Source organism: Helianthus annuus, chromosome 7 (assembly GCF_002127325.2).
Source record: "Helianthus annuus cultivar XRQ/B chromosome 7, HanXRQr2.0-SUNRISE, whole genome shotgun sequence".
NCBI classification, from domain to species: domain Eukaryota; kingdom Viridiplantae; phylum Streptophyta; class Magnoliopsida; order Asterales; family Asteraceae; genus Helianthus; species Helianthus annuus.
Window position 1 is genome coordinate 83935043 of NC_035439.2, and position 20885 is coordinate 83955927.

Below are 20885 nucleotides of genomic sequence, written 5' to 3' on the forward strand. Positions count from 1 at the left end.
ACTTATAGATCCTGGCTAGTTAGCTAGTAGTTAAGTTTGTTTGAAAGTGAATAATATGGTCTCTTTCTGGTTAAAAAAAAAGGTGAGTAATTCTATTTTGTCAGCAAATGTATTTGTTATATCTACAGATTCTGTGTCTAGCTACGGCTGGGATTGGTCTTACCAGACGTCGGCTAAATAATATACAAACAAATATATAATGTTGGGCAACCATCGTTGACCGTGGAAAATATCTTTTATAATGTATTTAATTATCAAGTTCTACATGTACATAAACCCCAATTATTAAAGGCAGGGAATCAAATAATCAAAGAAGCAAAAAAATTCAAAGTTCAAGAAGATGAACATGAAACGGCAGGAAAAAAGCTGGTTCCCTTGGCGGCTAACTGGTCTAATGGTGCTGGTGGTGTTCATAGCCATGGTAGAGCCAGTGGCTTCTCAGGCCAGTGATAGAAATAGCACCCTGATGAGATATTATTGTAGTTTATATTATGGTCGGAGCTCAACGTATTTCTTGAGCAACCTAAACACCACCCTTTCTAGTCTCCATCGGCAGTTAGCGGTCGACCGAGTACGCTACGCTGTTGCGCGCACTTTGCTCAATGGCGAGTCCGTGTGGGGGCTTGCTTCATGTCGGGGTTACGTCTCAAATGCGGATTGTGTTGCTTGTTACGATTATGCTGTCGCTCAGCTAAGGGTATGTGGGCTTGGCAATGGAGCTCATGCTTTCTACGATGATTGCGATGTCAGGTGATTTCTTTTTTCATATTTCTGCTTAGCTATAAGTATAGTTTGGTAGCTAACTTTGCTATAATCATTTCATCTAACCATCAATTAGACAAGTACTGATGTAAAAATAAGTTGTTTTTACACCATTCTATAAAAAAGCAAGATCAGTAGATCGAATCGGATCTCAACAATCTTCATGATTGCCAACTAACTTTGTATTTAATGTTATCAAGAAATTGAAAAAGATTACCTCAAAGTCAACTTCAGATTTTTCATTTATTTCTTTATTTTTATTGTGTCAAAGAGAATTTTTTTTTTGAACGGCCGACAAAATTTTATTCATCATAGCAAGGTGCTATACACCATAATTACAAAGTACACCAAATTATACTAGATTACATAAACAATTTAGCCAAATAAATTGAACCTACACCAATTTTCCCATGTGAGCTCCGCCTCCCTTGATCGATTTTTAATCCATAGATACGCCATAGATCTCACTTCATCCAGTACTTTAGTCGTATTTGGAATAGCTTGTCCAAATACACTATCATTCCTTGTTTTCCAAATGCACCAAATAACTACTAGAACAATAGCATGTATTACTTTTTTCTTTTTCCTCGATCCCGGACCTAAACCATGTAGCTCCAAAAGATCTTTAAAATCAAAAGCAATAATTGGGGGAATTTTGCACCAGTCCGCTATGTATTGCCATATAACTTGCGCAAAGTGACAAGCGACAAATATATGATCACTGGTTTCTTCATAATTACCGCATAACGAACAAAGCTGGTCCTGCATAACGATATTCCGGTTCGAGAGTGCGCACTTAGTTGGTAACCTCTCCATTTCCGCCCTCCACGCCACTATTGCCACCTTTTTGGGTACCCAATTGTTCCACTCGAAGACTCGACTAGGCCGGTTTCTATTATGCGTACTAATTATTTTCTTAAGAGAGGATACTCTAAACTCACCTGCATCATCATATTTCCAGCTCCTTTTATCACACCCCGACGTCAAATTAGTCGCCGCTAGATCATTTTCCAACTGATGCAATTCCGTTTGCTCCGAAAAGTTAAAATCCGGCCTCGACCACCTCCAATTAAACGACATACCATTGCTGCCCATAACCAGCCGATCCGCCACCGAACATTCCTTCTCTATTTCCAGTTTAAACAGATTCGGAAATAGCTTATACAATGGGCCAGAGCCGGCCCAATTGTCTAACCAAAATTCAGTTGTGAGTCCATTGGCAATCTCTGTTGATACAGCACGATTTAGGTCCACATCCACATTATTCATATTGAGCCGAATGTTAACAATGTTCTTCCACGGCCCGGGCATCGAAATCTTCGCAGGGATGTCACTCCATGCTCTTGAATTATGATGTATAGCCCACACAATCCTCCTCCATAATCCTTTTGTTTCCGTCTTGAACCTCCACCACCATTTTGCTAGCATTGCCAAGTTTGCGTCTCTGAGTGAACCGAATCCGAGTCCCCCGTACTCGATAGGAGCAGTGGTTCTATCCCAAGCAACCCAATTCATCTTTGCCTTCTCTTCCGATCCTCCCCAAAAGAATACCCTCCTAATTTTGTCCAGAGAATCCAACACCTGAATTGGAGCTTTTTATAGCGAGAAGTAGTAAGTGGGGAGAGAATTAAGAACCGATTTTATAAGTGTTATTCTACCACCATACGATAATGTCTTTGCCTTCCAACGCGAGAGTCGATTTCTGAAAACCTCCACCACCGATTTCCAATTTCGAACGAGATTCATATTTGCACCTACCAGCAGTCCAAGGTGTTTGAATGGAAAAGATCCCTGTTTGCAACTTAGGATATTAGCCATATTTTGGACTTCTTGATCACTAACTCCAATACCATAAATACTACACTTCCGAATATTCACTTTCAACCCAGATGCTAAATAAAAACATCGAAGAAGTCGTCTAAGATTGTTGATATTTGAATGATTCCATCCTCCCAAAAACATAACATCATCTGCATAAATCAAGTGTGATATAGCTGGCCCATCATAAGGAAGTTTTATACCCTCGAACAAACCGATAGAAACAGCTTTCGCCATTATACCGGTCAAAGCTTCCATGACGATCACAAAGAGGAATGGAGATAAAGGGTCCCCTTGGCGAAGACCACGAGAACAATCGAATTCCCCGGTAGGGGACCCGTTCACAAGGACCGAAGCTTTTGCCGAATGTAATGTTGCCATGACCCAAGACCTCCATCGAGGCGGAAAATTCATTTGTGCCATTACAGAATCCAAGAACCCCCAATTGACCGAATCATAAGCCTTATGGATATCTACCTTAAAAAACATACCTTTCCTTTTGGATTTCTTCAACCAACTCCAAATTTCATTTAACATAAGTAGGCCATCCATGATGCTTCTACCTGTCAGAAAAGCCGATTGTTGCTCTGATATCAATTTATCCATCACACCCTTCAGCCGATTCACAAGAACTTTTGAGATAACTTTATTAACAACTCCAATTAGACTGATTGGACGGAAGTCCGATGGTCCGACGGGATCTTTTACTTTTGGAATTAAAGCAATAAACGATGACGTGCAACCTTTGTTAAGCGAGCCCTCCACGTGGAACTGGTTAAAAAGTTTAATAAAGTCTTCTTGGAAATCCGACCAACATCTTTTAATGAACTTGAAATTAAAACCATCCGGGCCCTGGGCCCGATCTCCTTCACACCCCCAGACAGCCTCCTTAATTTCATCCAGAGAAAATGGTGCTATTAGGGAGTTTGCCTCAGAATCAGATATAGTAGCCAGGTTAGCACATACCACTTCCGGCCTCGAGACCATTGGCTCCGTGAACTGATGATGAAAAAAATCGAATAGAGCTTTCTTAACCAATATAGGATTCGTGACCCACACACCATCAATCATTAGCCCATTAAGGCGATTAGAACTGATATTCGAGTTGATAATATTATGGAAGAAGGCAGAGTTTTCATCCCCCTCCAGAGCCCACCTTATCCTGGATTTTTAACGAATATCCATATGTTTGATTCTATCACATTCCGCTATAAAGTTTTTGCAATCTGTTCGCTCTTCTAGTTCCTCCATCAATAAAATTCTCTCCTCTGCAAGACTTTCTAGAAATGCCAGTCGTTTCTTTTTTCCTCCATAAGCGCCATCCCTTCGAACTTTTTCAGTTTTTAACCAATCTTTAATATTATTCTTAATCCATCTTAGCTTATTAGCGATAGCCAAATCAGCGGGGCCAGAGAAAGAAAATTCCTTGCACCGCTCCAAAACAAAGTTCAAGAAACCAGGCAGCTCGAACCAGGAATTGAAGAACCGGAAGGGAATATGACCGAAGTCTGATTGAACTGTGGACAAAATTATTGGTCGATGGTCAGACGTATCTCTGTCCAGTGCTAGTACCGTTGCATTTGGTCAATTTTCCTTAAAGCCAGACACACCAGAAAGCGATCGAGCTTACTTAACTTTTTTCCATTGTCTGAGATATATGTAAAGCTGCCGCCTCCCATATTGAATTCTTCTAACCCAGCCGCTAAAATAAACTGATTGAATGCCTTAGCATTTGCTTCAACGAACTCCGAATTCCTTCGCTCCGTAGCATTCCTCACTTCATTAAAATCACCCATCAACATCCACAGCCCTTGTATCGAATTTTTAATACCTAAGATCTCTATCCATAGATCACGCCTCCTAGCTGCTTCATTCGGTGCATATATGTTCACGAAATTCATTCTGCAATTCGAATGAACCAGAAGTCCCGAAACAACAATATAGTACCTGTTCCGAATCACATTATCACATCTGAACATTGACGGGCACCATAAACAGGCTAATCCACCAGATCTTCCTTGTGAGTTTACAACCGCAGAACCGAACTCTGCCCTACCCCAGAAGTTGCTAAACATAAACTTTTCCGAGTCCTGTAGTTTAGTCTCTTGTATGGATAAAAAGTGAACCCATAAGTAGTTTTTAGCCCTCGAATCCACTCCATTTTACGTGGATTTCGTACCCCCCTTAAATTTATTGATAAACAATTCATTGAAAACAATTGTTGACACCTTCTTCACTGATCAACTTTTCAGTGACGTCTTCAAATCCACGAAGATTGAAGCCCAGTAAGGAACCTACCTAAACCGTGGCATCCAGCTCCTTCCTCAGTTCAGCGCAATTGCTTGAGATCAGCGGCTCAGCGGCGTCTTCAAATTGCATACTCATTTCAGGGTTCTGATCTGGATGAAAGCAGCGTTCTATATCTGGGGTTCGACTCCATCAACAACAAAATCTGGAATCTCACCTGCCGTATTAATTCCAGAAGGGATATTTAGGTCTAGATCCACGTGCTCCTCTTCCTGGTTATGAACAAATAGCCTTTGTGATGGACCTTTTAAGGACCCCAAAGATGGTGGGCTTCTTAATTCCCTAGACCTTTTCCCAAGAGGGTATCCAGGAGTTGGCCCGTAATCCCCATGAACCAAATTGGGCCCATCCATAGAATTATCCATATTGAAAGGCTGTGGCCCAGACCTCTCAACGTATTTATTACTATTAGTGGGGTCAACCTTATCACCATCATTCCTCGTTACTTGTGCCGCCCCCTCCGCTAATCCATGCAGGTCATCTTTCCCCATGCAATTATTACTCGGTTGAGCCCTTTGACCTTCTGGAGTCCCTTGAACTTCCGACGTCCCATTAGTTTCCCTCATACTACCGGAGCCATCACCGGAATCACCAACATCCCGACGAGAATCGTCCGACAACTCATTAGTCGGACCCTGGTGTGGATTACTCTTAACAGCATTCGACTCGTTACCACCATGTTCATTTTTGTTCTGATCATCCTTAGGGTCCGGTGTGATCTCACCTTCTTCAGTGTCATCCTCCATTTCATAAGCATCAGATCCTGAACCTGAATCCGACGATTCCGACGATTTATCATTATCAATGACCGGAGACCACCTATCTTGTAATTCCGAGACCCATGCCACATAGCTCCTACTCTTCCATTCTATCACCACCGCCTCATCAATTCTAGATTTTTGGGTTGTCACAACCTTTATCGAACTCGTGGCATTGTCCTCTACCTGCCAAGAGAAATCAGATGATTGAACCACCATCCCAAACAATCCCCCAATACGATCAAACAGTTCACTATCTCGGACTTGAAACGGCACACCAGATACATTAATCGTTACTATCCGGCTGAAGGGGATATCTTCACCATTCCATACGCTAAATTTAGAAAACATCGATGAGATTAATTCTGAATAATTTTCCATGACCGACCTGGCATTTTCCTTGCTATTCATTGTGATTATGACACTCAGACCCCCAACATATGACAAACCAAAGTCTTTTAACCCTTCGAATTCCAGCTTATCCCTAGTATTGCACAGAGAATTTAGATCTTTAGCGTGGCCAATAATAGATCTTCCGATACAGTGTAATGGGTACAAGGCACCAGTTCCATCCACTTTGACTCTCTTCGACCCTTGATTATTCATTTCCTTCTTACCTTTTAACATGTCAGCATAGCTCTCACCTTGTCTGACAAACGGCGGCCCCCCTACTCCGGAGCCAGACCCTTGGTTATTCTCTGAATCCCAGGCTTGGTTATCGTTGTACTTTGGAATACTTCTGTCTTTAACATTATCAATCTTTGGTCTCCATTCATTCCGGCCAGTAACATTTGATGAGTAATTAAACTTTTTGTGATTTTTATCATATTTAGCCAAAGACACCAGAAGCTTTACATCACGAATCCTGACATTATTCATAGCGGCCAGCGTTTCCTTCATATTTTCCACTCCGACAAAGCGGACGAATCCAAAACATTTACCCCTAGCATCTCTCTTCCGAGCCACATAAGCATCTGACACAAAACCATAAGGTTGAAAAACTTGCCACAGTATATTCCTTGTTACACAGTATATTCCTTGTTACACGATCAGGAAGATTCTGCACCAGAAATGTCCATTCTATTCCATCGCCCTTACTCTTGCGATTTTTCCGATAACTCACTTCAGCCCATGGTTCCTCCCCTTCCGCATCAGCCATAGAACCAACCGCAACCACACAAAAGAAACAGGCACCTCAGCCAAAACTCCACACGAAGAAGTGTTAATGGGATTCGAATCAGTCTAGCTGAACCTATACAAGATAGTCGCGACCAATATCAGACCCACTAAGCCAACCGGTGAAGAACGACCGAAGGTGCCGATGGAGAATACAAGACAGGATGAAAAAAAGGAGCAGCAGATGACTTAGGATGAACGGTCAAGCCAGGAAATCCGGCGACCCCTCACGCTAAATCGCCCTTTGACTCAGAGAGAAAACCTAATGCCTCCACTTTGGTTTTATTTGTTTTATGTTTGGATTCTCACCTACTTGTTCTCAAAGAGATATCATAAAAAAAAATTAGGTGTCTTATTTAATCTTCCTTCTAAAACTTGAATAAATAAAGTTTCTGAACTTTAAATCTATTTGAAGGAGAGGGGCCGTCCTTGATACATATCCACAAATTAAAATGGGCTTTCCCATTTGAAAGTTTATCAACAATATAGTGGGGTCTGTGCAAGCTATGTGAATGGCTTGTCATATTTTAATAAAGGTTTAAAAGCTATAACCAATTAGTCTATTTATTAGATTATATACTGCAACTAAAATATCAAACAATAATAACTAATTGTCATATTATCTATCATGTTTTATTACACTATAAAACACAGGGCTTTCGGTGACAAATATTTATTTGGTATCCGTAGGTAGTCTGTTAGTTATACTCCGTCAGAAACATGACATGAGTTAATAATTTAACCAACCAAAACATTGAGTAATTTCCACTGGAGATTATTACTAAGCATATACTCGCTGTTCAGATGTTATATCACTAACGGATTAGGCCACCCGGGGCGGTGGTAAATTAGCCCATAATGAAGGAATACAAGGAGTGATAAAAAACAAAACACCACAGCCACTCCTTAACATCACGCGTTGATTTGATAATGCGTGGCCACCATCAGGCGTGATTGTTTGAGTTGTTTGAGGGAAATTGTTGGGTTGTGAGCGAAATTGTTGGGTGTGGTGAGTGATGGCCATTACCACTAAAATCCATCACTAGTGATGGAATAAAGCTCGATGACATGGCGGAACTTGATTGAAAGTTGTGAGTGAGTGATGAGTGATGACCACCCCTACCCCCTTAGAAGGACGGATAATTTAATTTTTTAGTTTTGGATTGTTTACACACGTAAATATATAGCAACTCATATTTTATATTTATATCTATAATTAACAAAACATACATATTTTTTATTATTAATTTTCTTCTATGCCTTGTTAAGTTGTACAGCTTTTTATTCTATATTTCTCAACAAAAGATTTTCTTATCACTGTCTAAGACCGGTCCGAAGAGACAGATCCAATTAAAAAAAAATCCTTGTTCGCGTCTTGGATCATCCAATACAATTATACTAGACCAATGAGGACTATCATGGCTAAATCAACAAGGAAAATAGTTAATCTTAGTTAGAATTTGATGCAGGTACGAGAATAATAACTTTTATGCTGACGCTAATATCCGGGCTGGTGTGGTAATATGTGGCAATACAACATCACCTCAGCAAGAAAACTTTAGGAAAGCAGTAGAAGATTTGATGTCAGACCTTCGAACTGCTGCACCGAGAATACCAAACTATTATGCCGCTTCAACTAGACGGGTCACTAATGGAAACCGAACTGTGTATGCCATTGCTCAATGTAATCTAAACTTAAGCCAGAGCGTTTGTCAAGAGTGCTTAAACTCCAGATATAGTTCTTTAGATGCTTGTCTTCCTGGCACAAATGGGAGGGCTGTTGACAATGGATGTTTTATGAGGTATTCAAGTACTCCGTTTTTCGGACTAAACCAGACTACTGATCTCACACCTTTCCTGGGAGATGGTGAGGCTCTACTGCTACAGAATAATGTCTTTCCAAGTTATTTTTTATTAAGATTTTTTATCACAGTTATTTTTCGTTATCAGTAGTAAGCTACTAGAAAAAAGGCTTTCGCGACCAAAACTGTCAAAAATTTAGTGACCAAATTGAGATAGTAATCAAATCAGTTTGTAAAATGGTAGCAAATTTTATCCATCGCTTTTTTTTTGGTAGCAAAACGAAGAAAAAGGCCGTCGCAAACCAGTTCTGTCGCAAGATTTGTCACGCTCACAAAATGGGATTTTTGTCATCATATTTTTAGTTTGAAATCGGTCGCAAATACTCCGTTTTCTAGTAGTAGCCAAACGTTAATAGCCATGCACCATGGTTTTTTTGTCCATAATTATTCTAGGTTAGTATTTATAGCTAAATATACAAACATTGTATTTCTATGATTTGCAGATGATTCAAGTAAGAAGTGGTACATAATTGGGGGTGTTGTTGGAGGTGTATGTTTTCTGTTGCTGGTACTTGCATTTTTCTTGTGGCGATTACGATCCAAAAACACAAGTAGTCGTCCACAAGGTACATGCATTTTTATTAAAGATACATTTTGATTTCTTTTGAACATATATGCCAGTCTAATACATTACTGGCTCTCTAAAACGTATTTACAATGCTTAGATAAATCAACTGGATCAACGGACTTGCTTCAAGGTCCAGCAAAATACAGCTATGATGATATAAAAGTAGCCACAAATAGTTTCAGTGATGATCACAGACTTGGAGGAGGGGTGTTTGGTGAAGTATATAAGGTACACGAGTACTGGTGTAATTTTTGTATGTTATGACGTAGAACAATTTCACTAGTTGCATTTTCAAAGAGAATAGACTCTATAGACTAACTAGAGGGAAAACATTTTGGTAGTTAATACATTAGAGATGATTGACACTATGCAGGGCACTCTCAAGGATAGGAAAACAGTTGCAATTAAGAAAACAATTATGGCCTCTAGTAGAGGAAAGACGCATGTTGATGACGAACTTAAGATTTTATGCAACGTTCACCACAAACATCTTATACGCCTTCTTGGATATTGTAACAAAGGGCCATTTTTATATTTGGTCCATGAGTACATGGACAATGGTAGCCTTGATCAGTTCCTCTATGGTGAGTATACATGTTATTTCATTCATAAACTCCTAGATTTCTAACTTTTTACATATCTAGTTCTTTATGATAAATTTACCTTTTTATATCAGGTGACAAATCAAAGAATCTAAATTGGAGACAAAGGTTTGAAATAATCTATGGGACAGCACGAGGTCTTGCATATCTACATGAGCAGTACCATGTTACCATCATTCACAGGGATATCAAAACCAGCAACATTCTACTTGATAATGAATTTCAGCCCAAAATTGGGGATTTTGGGCTGATTCGACTGTTGCCAGAAGATAAGACTCATCTTAGCACCAAATTGGCAGAATCCATGTACGTTTAAATTCATCAATATGTTAGTTTTTTACTAGTCAACGAACTAGCTAGTTACCCCAAACACCTGAGATTACAAACTAACTCAAATAACATATCTAGTATTTTTATTATTATTATTTTTCTTTTGTCACTCTCCTGAATGAAAGTTTACCCACAAAATTTTGTTAACCATAACAGGGATAGTGGTTACGTTGCACCAGAATACGCCATTCATGGGCAGTTATCTGAGAAAGTAGATACCTACAGCTTTGGTATCGTGGTCCTCGAAATCATTAGTGGGAAGAGGTGTCACAATGTCAAAGGTGATGAATCAGTTGGCCAAAGCCTCCTTGAACATGTAAGCTTCCAAAAAAACATGTGTTAATTCTTCTAAACCAGTATATTTAGCTTAAGGTTTTATTCGTTATAAACTTTTTTCTTTGTTATTACGTTTAACAGGCATGGAATTTATATGATAGCGGCACACATTCGAATCTTGTGGATGAAAGACTAGATCCTAGTGAATATGCAATAGAAGATGTAAAGAAGATCATAGAGATAGCATTGATGTGTACTCAGTCACCAGTTTCTGCAAGGCCTGCAATGTCTGAAGTGGTTACACTTTTAAGTGACAAATCACTAGACGAAATGCCAGTAAGGTCTACCTTTCATGAAGAAGACATAAAAATTAAAGTTGATGCATTGACGTCGGTGTCCTCCAATGCCACGAACTCCAGCATTCAGCTCTCTGGTCGTTAAAATTTTAGTTATATCACATGATTCACATACGTGTTATCAATGTATTATAAGATCGTCTGGTAGCGTGTGTCCTTGTGATCTCTCTTTTGAATTCCTCTCTTTATTTTCTCCTAGCTAATATAACTCTTGTCAAATCAGTGTAGCTCTGGAAAGAAACTCAGCTGGTTCATAGATTTTATTTTATGTATTAAAAGTTCTATTTTTTCGTTTTTACAAATGTGATGACAAAGAATATAATACTTAAAACTCACACATATTGATATGTGATCATTCAAAAACACAATAACATGACATCACAAATAGTAAATCCAATAAAACGGGGTGAGAACATAATTCAAACCTTAATACGATAAAAAACCCATATATAACTTCTATATATGTTTATAAAAGCACTGATGCTTCTGCGGTAGTTAAATGATATAGCATACTCCATCCTATCTATGTACATTCAGACACAACAAAAGGTAAGAGCACCCGGGGCGCCACGTGATGGCCAGAATTCTACTCGTTATGGGTCGTGGAACACCGCCGCCACCACCTTGTTCCACACGTGTTGTCGTCTTCACGCGTTGTAATTCAAAAATTGGAACGTTGAAAATGACCGTTGTGATGAAAGTTACCGTTTGTTTGTATGATTTTGGTATATATATACACACAGTACAATTTTTTAAAATACCAAACAATCTCCCCACAATACAATCATTCCAACACAAAAAATACAGTCTTTCAAACTAAAAAAAATTCAATTCAACCCAAAATGGAAGGTTTAAGCAAACGAGGTTCGGGTTCGAAGAAAAAACCCGTACGACCGAAGGTTCTAGCTAATCTTGGCGAGCCGGCGAGATTTCGGTTGCAAGACGAGCCCGACCCAATCCCACCATTTCAAACCCAACCGTTTCCCAACCAACCCTTTCAAACCGACAATTTACACAATTTCAAACCGAACCGTATCAAAACCAACCTTTCATTCCACCATTTCAAAGAGGCTAAATTGGTGGAAATGATCGAATCCAAAGAAAGAAGAGAAAAACTTGTGGCGGCAAAACTTAAACATGAAGAGGTGTGTATTAGATACTTGACTGAAAACGAAAAAAATAGTGATTTAAACGTCTTGTTACAACCGCACAACAATCTCGACGAACCGTTTAAGTCGATTGTACTTCAACGCAAACGCAAGGTATGTGAAAAGTGGGGTTGGGAGACGCCGTAGAGTTTTTAGGTTTTTTTAATTTGCAATGTTTAGTTTTTTTAATTTGTAATTTAGGATTTATTTAAATGAAATTTCTAATTTGAGTAAACTGCCATTTTGGTCCCTGAAGTTTGGGCAGTTTTGCCACTTTAGTCCAAATCTCAAACATTTTACATCTGGTTCCATGTGGTTTCATTTTTTGCCATTCTGGTCTAAAAATGAAATCAGCTCATCTTCCTCAAATTAAATCCTGATGTTTTGTCATTTTCCTCAGGGGTAAATTGGTCATTATAACTTTATTATAACTCATTATTAATTAAAATAATAAAACTAAATAAAACCGTTGACCCTATAAAAGCACAGAGTACTATCTTCATCTTCCCCAAATGCATCACAAGCAAATACCCTAATCCACTATTCATCAATAATCGTTTTCACTCGAACATTCTTCGCTCCAGTGAGTTTCTGCACCTGTTTCGCAATCTGAGCTTGATGCTGTTCTTCAAGCTTCACAACCGACGATACAACAGCAAGTTCAGTTTCAGTTAATTTGTTGTAAACAAGTTCAAACTCCTTAACAATCTCCTTAAACAGATCTATCTGTTTGCTCTCGATTAATATGTTGAGGAAGTTGCAGACGTGAATCTGAAGCTTACCTGACGCAGTGATGTCATTGATGAGTGCGTGTTTGTCTTCCAGGCTTACGATAGGGTTCGTGAAGTTGTTGAAGTTTGTTGCATTGGAAAATAGTTTATCGACCAGATCTAGGTCTTTGAGAGTTGCTTCTAGCGTTCCGTTTGCAACGGCTCCTTCTGCCAGTGCTGCAGCGTAGCTTCCGGCGGCGGAATCCGCCATTTTTGCGTTCGAAGCGCCTCCGCCGCGTCGTGAGGTTCCGGCGAGCTTGATTGAGAGGTTTTGGATACGTAAACCACAGGAAAACGAGAGTTTTACCGGATACATCTTCTTCTCCAACGATCAATGAACAATGACGACGATTTTAACTGCTCTGTTTGTAAGTGTGGATTAGGGTATTTGCTTGTGATGCATTTGGGGAAGATAAAGATAGTTCTTTGTGCTTTTATAGGGTCAACGGTTTTATTTAGTTTTATTATTTTAATTAATAATGAGTTACAATAAAGTTATAATGACCAATTTACCCCCTAAGGAAAAGGACAAAACATCAGGATTTAATTTGAGGGATATGAGCTGATTTCACTTTTGGACCAAAATGGTAAAAAAAAAATGAAACCATAGGGACCCAGATGCAAAAGGTTTGAGATTTGGATTAAAGTGGCAAAACTGCCCAAACCTTAGGGACCAAAATGACAGTTTAGTCTTTAGGATTTATAATTTTATAATTTTATTGTTAATTTATATTTTAAAAACAAAAAAACAGCCATCACTAGTGATAGGCATTTTCACTAAAATCCATCACTAGTGATGGAATAATACTCGATAGCATGGCCAAACTTGATTGGATGTTGTGATTGATAGAATTCCATCACTAGTGAAGCGCCCCTACCCTACTAATACCATACATTATTATATATATATATATATATGTGTGTGTGTGTATATATATATATATATATATAGGGGACCGCTAGAATGAGAACCACCACGAGTTGTAAGAACCACGAGAACCGCGACCCGCGGGTGGCCGTTGACCACGAAATTTTTTTTACACCTAGATCCGTATATTTTAAGACCGGGTGTAAATTTTGGGTTCAAACGGCGCGCCCGAGGGGGTAGTTTTTTACGCCCAAAGTTTGGGTTTTTTTAATTTTTTTAATTTTTCTTTTTTTTTTAACCAAACTTTGGGCGTAAAAAACTACCCCCTCGGGCGCGCCGTTTGAACCCAAAATTTACACCCGGTCTTAAAATATACGGATCTAGGTGTAAAAAAAATTTCGTGGTCAACGGCCACCCGCGGGTCGCGGTTCTCGTGGTTCTTACAACTCGTGGTGGTTCTCATTCTAGCGGCTCCCTATATATATATATATATATATATATATATATATATATATATATATATAGGGGGCCGCTAAAATGAAAACCACCTCCAGTTGTAAGAACCATGAGAACCACTATCCACCAATCATATTTTGCCAACGAAAAGGGTAGTTTGGTCATTTACCCCAAATGTCTAATCTCACACTCTCTCTTCATTTAATTCATACACTCTCTCTCTTTATTTAATGCTCACAATTTCTCTCTCTTCCTTTTTAAAATCATCTGTCTTCTTCATTTATTCTCAAATCTCCACCTTCATCTTCATGAGAGAGAAGACTCCACCTTCATCTTCATTTTTCTCAAACCTGCAACTTCATTTTTCTCAAACCTGCAACTTCCTTTTAAGCCCTCGGTCACCCACCGTCTCCTCCACCACAGAAACCCCATCGCCGCTCTCATCCGCCACAGCCCCACGTGGTTGTTATGGCGGGTTAGGGGCGGCGGTCGTTGAAGGCGGTCGGTGACGATGTTTGGCGCTGATGGTGGTGGTTTTGCCGCCCACAACCACCCTTCTCTCCCTTCTCTGCCGCCCACAACCACCCTTCTCAGCCGCCCGCAACCACCCTTCTCCGCCGCCCACAACCACCCTTTTACGATGAAGGTAGGTTCAGCCATTGATGAAGGTTCTCATCTAACTCATAAAAATGTTTTGTGTTTCTGTTAATTATGCTATCTATCACATGAATCTTGTAGTGAAGTGGGAGCATCGTGTTATTAGCTTGGATGTATGAGGTTGAAGTTTGAAATATGCTTGTGTGATGAAGATTACCTTGAAATTGTGTACAAAATCAGTTAATACTCTAAGTTTGGTTTTATATTTGTGCTTTTCTCCTTCTAATTTTGTGATCGACAGAAGTTAGTTTGGGGACTAGGGTTTTAAATCATATTATAATGAGTGTTAATTATGCACCAAAATGATAGGTGTTATCTGTTAGTGGGTTTAGTGGTGTGGCGGTGGGTTTGGTGGTGTGGCAGTGGGTTTGGGGGTGTGGCGGTGGGTTTTGGATCTGGGAAAACTGAGTTGCATTTGGTTTGAATGTTTGTTGAATGATGCAGGTTGTTTTGAATGATGCATTTGTATTCTTTGATTCTCCCGGGTTTTGATCTGTTTTTGGTTGGGCGGCGATGATGATGCAAAAAAAAAAAATCGTAGACTTTGATGATGATGGCGTGGCAAGGTCGGCGGAGGGTAGGTTTCTTGAACCTGCAACCCCACTTTTGCAGCCTTTTGATTATCGGATTATCTGAGCCGAACCCCGTTTTTTTCGAGATACACTTTGTTTTGATGTTGTTGGTTTTTTATTCCCCCCCCCCTAGTCGATGATGATAACAATATATCTTAGACACCTCCAGAGTTTGCGATTTCTGGGTGCATTCGTATTTTGCGTAAAAATGTTTTGTAAAAAAAAGTTATACCGTAAACTTTTTAACGTAAAATGTAAACTTTTTAATGTAAAAACGTTAAACGTAAAATGTAAAAAGTTTTACGTAAAACGTTAAAAGGTTTACGGAACAGTAAAAAGTTTTACGTAAAAAGTTTTACGTAAATCGTAAAACGTAAAAAGTGTTACGTAAAACGTAAAACGTAAAAAGTAAAACATAACACGCAAAAAGTTTACGTAAAACGTAAACAAATAAAACATAAAAAACCGGCGCGTAAAACGTAAAAACGTTAAAAATGTTGAGGTAAAAAACCGGCACGTAAATCGTAAAAAAAACGTTAACGTAAAAAACCGGCACGTTAAAACGTAAACTTTTTTATCGTAAAACGTAAACTTTTTGACGTAAAACGTAAAAAAATGGCGCGTTAAAACGTAAAAATTTTAACGTAAAACGTAAAAAAAGGCGCGTTAAAACGTAAAAAAATTAACGTAAAAAAACGGCGCGTAAAACGTAAAAAAAACATTAACGTAAAAAACCGGCGCGTAAAACTTAAAAAAACGTTAACGTAAAAAACCGGCGCGTAAAACGTAAAGGGTTTTACGTAAAATGTAAAAAGGTTTTTGGTAAAAACGTAAAAAGTTTTAGGTAAAACGTAAACGTAAAAATGTTAACGTAAAAAACCGGCGTGTAAAACGTAAAAAAAACATTAACGTAAAAAACCGGCGCGTAAAACTTAAAAAAACATTAACGTAAAAAACCGGCGCGTAAAACGTAAAAAAATGGCGTTAAAAAACGACGCGTAAAAAGCGGCGTTAAAAAACGCCGCGTAAAAAACGTCGCGTAAAAAACGGCGCGTTAAAAAAACGGCGTGTTAAAAAAACGTCGCTTGAAAAACTCGGGCGTAAGACGGGTCGTAAAAACGGGTCGTAAAACGGGTCGTAAAACGGCGTGAAAAAACGGAGCGTAAAAAAAAACTGATTTTACGTAAAAAAAAAGTTATACCGTAAACTTTTTAACGTAAAATGTAAACTTTTTAACGTAAAAACGTTAAACGTAAAATGTAAAAAGTTTTACGTAAAACGTTAAAAGGTTTACGCAACAGAAAAAAGTTTTACGTAAAAACTTTTACGTAAATCGTAAAACGTAAAACGTAAAAAGTATTACGTAAAACGTAAAAACGTAAAAAGTGTTACGTAAAACGTAAAACGTAAAAAGTAAAACATAAAACGTAAAAATTTTACGTAAAACGTAAACAATAAAACATAAAAAACCGGCGCGTAAAACGTAAAAACGTTTAAAATGTTGAGGAAAAAAACCGGAACGTAAATTGTAAAAAAACGTTAACGTAAAAAACCGGCGCGTAAAACGTAACAAAACCGGCGCGTTAAAACGTAAACTTTTTTATCGTAAAACGTAAACTTTTTGACGTAAGACGTAAAAAAACGGCGCGTTAAAACATAAAAATTTTAACGTAAAACGTAAAAAAACGGCGCTTTAAAACGTAAAAAAAATTAACGTAAAAAAACGGCGATTTTCTGTTGCGTTAAAACGTAAATAAATTAACGTAAAAAACGGCGATTTTCTGTTGCGTTAAAATGTAAAAAAATTAACGTAAAAAAACGGCGCGTGAAAAACGACGCGTAAAAAACGGCGCGTGAAAAACGGCGCATAAAAAACGGCGTTAAAAAACGGCGCGTTAGAAAACGACGTTAAAAAACGGCGCGTTAAAAACGCCGATTGAGAACGGCGCGTTAAAAACGGCGCGTTAGAAACGGCGTGTTAAAAAAACGGCACGTTAAAAACGGCGCGTTAAAAAACGGCGTTAAACATGTTTGAAAAACGGCGCGTAAAAAAAACGGCGCGTTAAAAAACGGCGTTAAAAACGGCGCGTCAAAAAAACGTAAAAAGTTTAACGTAAAACTTAAATTGTAAAAAGTATAAAAATCTGAATTTAAAAATGTTTTTAATAAAGAAATTATGTTTAAAAATAAAAGTAATAAAAGTAATTAATGAATAAGACAAAAAAGGTAATTTAAAATTAATACATATAAAAAGACAAAATAGAGTTATTTTACTTAAATACCCTTTTGTATTATAATATTAAAGACATAATAAGACAAAAAGCTTTTAATATTAATATTAACTACTTTTAATCACATCCATCCATCTAGTTGATCTAAGGGCCATAAAGTGGTTCTCATGGTTTTTACAACTAGAGGTGGTTTTCATTTTAGCGATACCCTATATATATATATATATATATATATATATATATATATATATATATATATATATATATATATATATATAGGGAGCCGCTAGAATGAAAACCACCTCCAGTTGTAAGAACCGCGAGAACCACTTTCAACCAATCAGAACATGCCAACAGAAAGGGTATATTAGTCATTTATCCAAAACATCAAATCTCATTATCTCTCTTCATTTAAAGCACCTTCTCTCTCATCTCTCTTCATTTATATCTACATGTCTTTCTCTCTCTTCTTCAAAAACCTCTAGATGCATCTTCTTCCTAAGAAAAACCCACATAATAACAGTAACTCTTCTCTCTCAATCTATACTAAAAACACACAGACACATGAAATCAAAATCTTGGCCATCTCTCACAAAGGACGAAAGAGAGAGAGAAAGTGACGAGAGAATGAGAGAGAGAGAGAGAAAAAGAGACCGGAGATAACAAGAACACAGGTAAGACGGCGGCGGTGGGGTTAACGGTGGTGGCGATGGCGGTGGAAGTCAGTGGTGTGGAGGCGGATGTGGGGATGCAGGTTGATGGTGGTCGCCGGAGATTGACAAAACCCAGATTCAAAAACACTCGCCGCCCCTCCGACCCATCCAGCATCGCTGCCCCTCCGACCCATCCAACCCTCTTCCGCCGCCATGGTGGTGCACGGCGACCTCCACCGTCACCCCTTCCGCCGCCACCTGTGACCTCCACTCCTTCCGCCGCCACCTATTCAGGTCACCTCCCACTTAATTAATTCCCACGAATTTTCCCATTTCCCACTTGTATCACAGAAGCACTAAATTCTTTTCCATTTTGCTACCATTAATCTGCATTCGCTTTTTTCTTTCATACTTAGTTAGAACTAAAGGTGGAAATATTGAAGGCTTGGGACGGGTCTGCTAACATGGGTGAACTTGAGAATCGGTCAATCTGGGTTGACCTGTAATATTTTTTCATGACTTCATTGGATTTTTATAAATAATGAAAATTACTACAGATTAATAAAAATAGCACCTTTAAAATGTGATATAATGGAAATTTTTGTGTATTAGAGTTAGTCTTTTAAGAAACTAAATTTGATCCGGTTGTTTTTTACTGTGCATTTTGCTAGTTAGCTAACCAAGTAAAATGGGTTTTTTGGCGGTCTGCTAATATAGTGCTACATAGTGTTACATGGTATTATATGGTGTTACTTATTGTTATACGATGTTTATATGGTGTTATATAGTATTATATATAGTGTTATAATACACTTCTCACACTTTAGGCCCTTTTTACACTATCGTTACCCTATATATATATATATATATATATATATATATATATAAAGACAAGTTGTTAGCTACATTAACTTTGTTTTTCTCATTTTCACCACCAAACTTCTAGTTTTTCCATTGCAATTCATTAATGACCTTCACTTTTTATAAAATCGATTCCAGCCTCTTGCTTACCCTAAATCGGTTTAACTTATTTTTTATACCAAATTGCTTACAAAGAAGAAGAAGTAAAGAGCGAAAGAGATAGTGTGTGTTAAGGAGAAGGTAATAAATATTTTTGAGGTAACAGCAAAATCATAACTTATCCACAAAACCCCAATAAGGAATCTGCAATCTATACATCGATGAAAAATTCGAACCAATCAATCTGCGAATTCCAATTAGAACCCATTCTTTCACCTAGAAATCACAATCCTTATTGAAAATAAAGATCAAAATCAAACTAAAGAGAGAAGTGTAGAACAAAGTAACGAGTGTTTGAAGATGAATAATAAGTAGGGGAAACAAAAATATGAGCAAAAACAACAAGAAGAAAACAAGAATCAAAATCGAGTGTGAATCGGAAACACGAATGTGAATCCGCAACAGATTCAACAAAGTGGGTGTTTGGGATTCCTTCTCAAAAATAACTTATTAACTTATACAAGTATAAGTGAGAAGTTAGAAATTCTAACTTCTCAAAAATGATTTCTCAACACACAAAACCCTCCAAAATAAGCTAACCCAAACACTCAAAAAACAACTTATTAACTTTTATAAGTCAATAAGTCATAAGTTGCTCCAAAATAAGCTAACCCAAACACCCCCGAAACACTGTCTCGGACATCGGGTAACAGAGATTGAATTTTTTGCTTTGATTAATAGATTGGGAACTAGGAAGGTGAATCCATAAGCAGGGTCGGGTCAATCATTTTTATGGCCTAAAACGAATTAAAAACTTAATGCTTTTTTTCCAAAAAAAAAACACTATTTGAGAAAAATCCTCATTTACCCGAACTTTGGATCGGCAAAATAAACTAAAGGTTTATTGTTGCCGAAGTTAATTTTTCTTTTTTTGCATTTTTATACATTTTTTGTATGTGTAAAACTAAAGATAAGTTCAATACAGCCCAAATAACATATATAATTTTTTTTTAAAGTTGGAGACCCTATTGATTTGGAGGTCTAAAGCCCAAGCCTCAAAATATTTGGGCTTGGGCCGGCCCTGTCCATAAGCAGGTTGAAATGGATTAGGAATTGCTGAAATGATAGTGATGGATTGAGTTGGGTTGGGTTGGGTTTGTAAGTAAAGTTGGAAAGGAATAAAGAAATGGATTAGAAAATGCTGAAATGGATCTGTAATTTAGTTGATTTTAACTTTAAAACAATAAAATAATTAATATGATGCTGAATTGGTAAAGGGAAATTGGCCTGTAATAATCCCACCTAGACCTTATTGGCCATTAATAATCCCATCTTAGAATATTCCCCCCACCAGTCCCACCTTTCAACTATTTTTCCTACAATGGTCCCCCGTTAAAAAAACTTAACGGAGTTAAGCTTTTTTCCAAATTACAAACAAATTTTTTAGGGCTTTTGATCAGAATGACGATACGAGTCCATTGATGTAAAACTTACTTCGAAATGGTACTCCAAGTGACTTGATTTTGGTTAATTGGAAATTTAAACACCCGAATTGAAGCGCCGTTTTCATCGTTTGGAGCACCGTTTCGAGGCAAGTTTTACATCAATGGACTCGTATCATCGTTCTAATCAAAAGCCCTGAAAAATCTGTTTGTAATTTGGAAAAAAGCTTAACTCCGTTAAGTTTTTTTAACGGGGGACCATTGTAGGAAAAATAGGTGAAAGGTGGGACTGGTGGGGGGAATATTCTGATGT

General features: G+C 38.0%; 2 protein-coding genes across 2 annotated transcripts; one reads left to right on the forward strand and one right to left on the reverse strand.

Annotated features, from left to right (window-relative positions):
- The first annotated feature begins 274 nt into the window (after positions 1-274).
- LOC110900102 (cysteine-rich receptor-like protein kinase 2) lies at positions 275-11111 on the forward strand. Its single transcript, XM_022147004.2, has 8 exons — positions 275-750; positions 8291-8688; positions 9127-9249; positions 9349-9479; positions 9625-9835; positions 9928-10159; positions 10340-10499; positions 10601-11111. Exons 1-8 carry the CDS (start codon positions 341-343, stop codon positions 10898-10900), a joined length of 1965 nt encoding a protein of 654 aa, XP_022002696.1. The 5' UTR covers positions 275-340; the 3' UTR covers positions 10901-11111.
- A 1392-nt stretch (positions 11112-12503) lies between these two features.
- LOC110900103 (ATP synthase delta chain, chloroplastic) lies at positions 12504-20885 on the reverse strand (the record flags this gene model as incomplete). Its single annotated transcript, XM_022147006.1, has 2 exons — positions 12504-13037; positions 20856-20885. Coding segments are annotated over 2 exons (564 nt in total), but the record flags the coding sequence as incomplete, so codon positions are not given.

Bases quoted from the DNA above. Each gene is read 5' to 3' on its own strand.
- LOC110900102 (XM_022147004.2), top strand. From the start codon at position 341: ATGAACATGAAACGGCAGGAAAAAAGCTGGTTCCCTTGGCGGCTAACT. The intron at 9,480-9,624 runs GTACACGAGTAC...GACACTATGCAG, and splicing joins TGTTTGGTGAAGTATATAAG to GGCACTCTCAAGGATAGGAA. The intron at 10,160-10,339 runs GTACGTTTAAAT...TAACCATAACAG, and splicing joins ACCAAATTGGCAGAATCCAT to GGATAGTGGTTACGTTGCAC.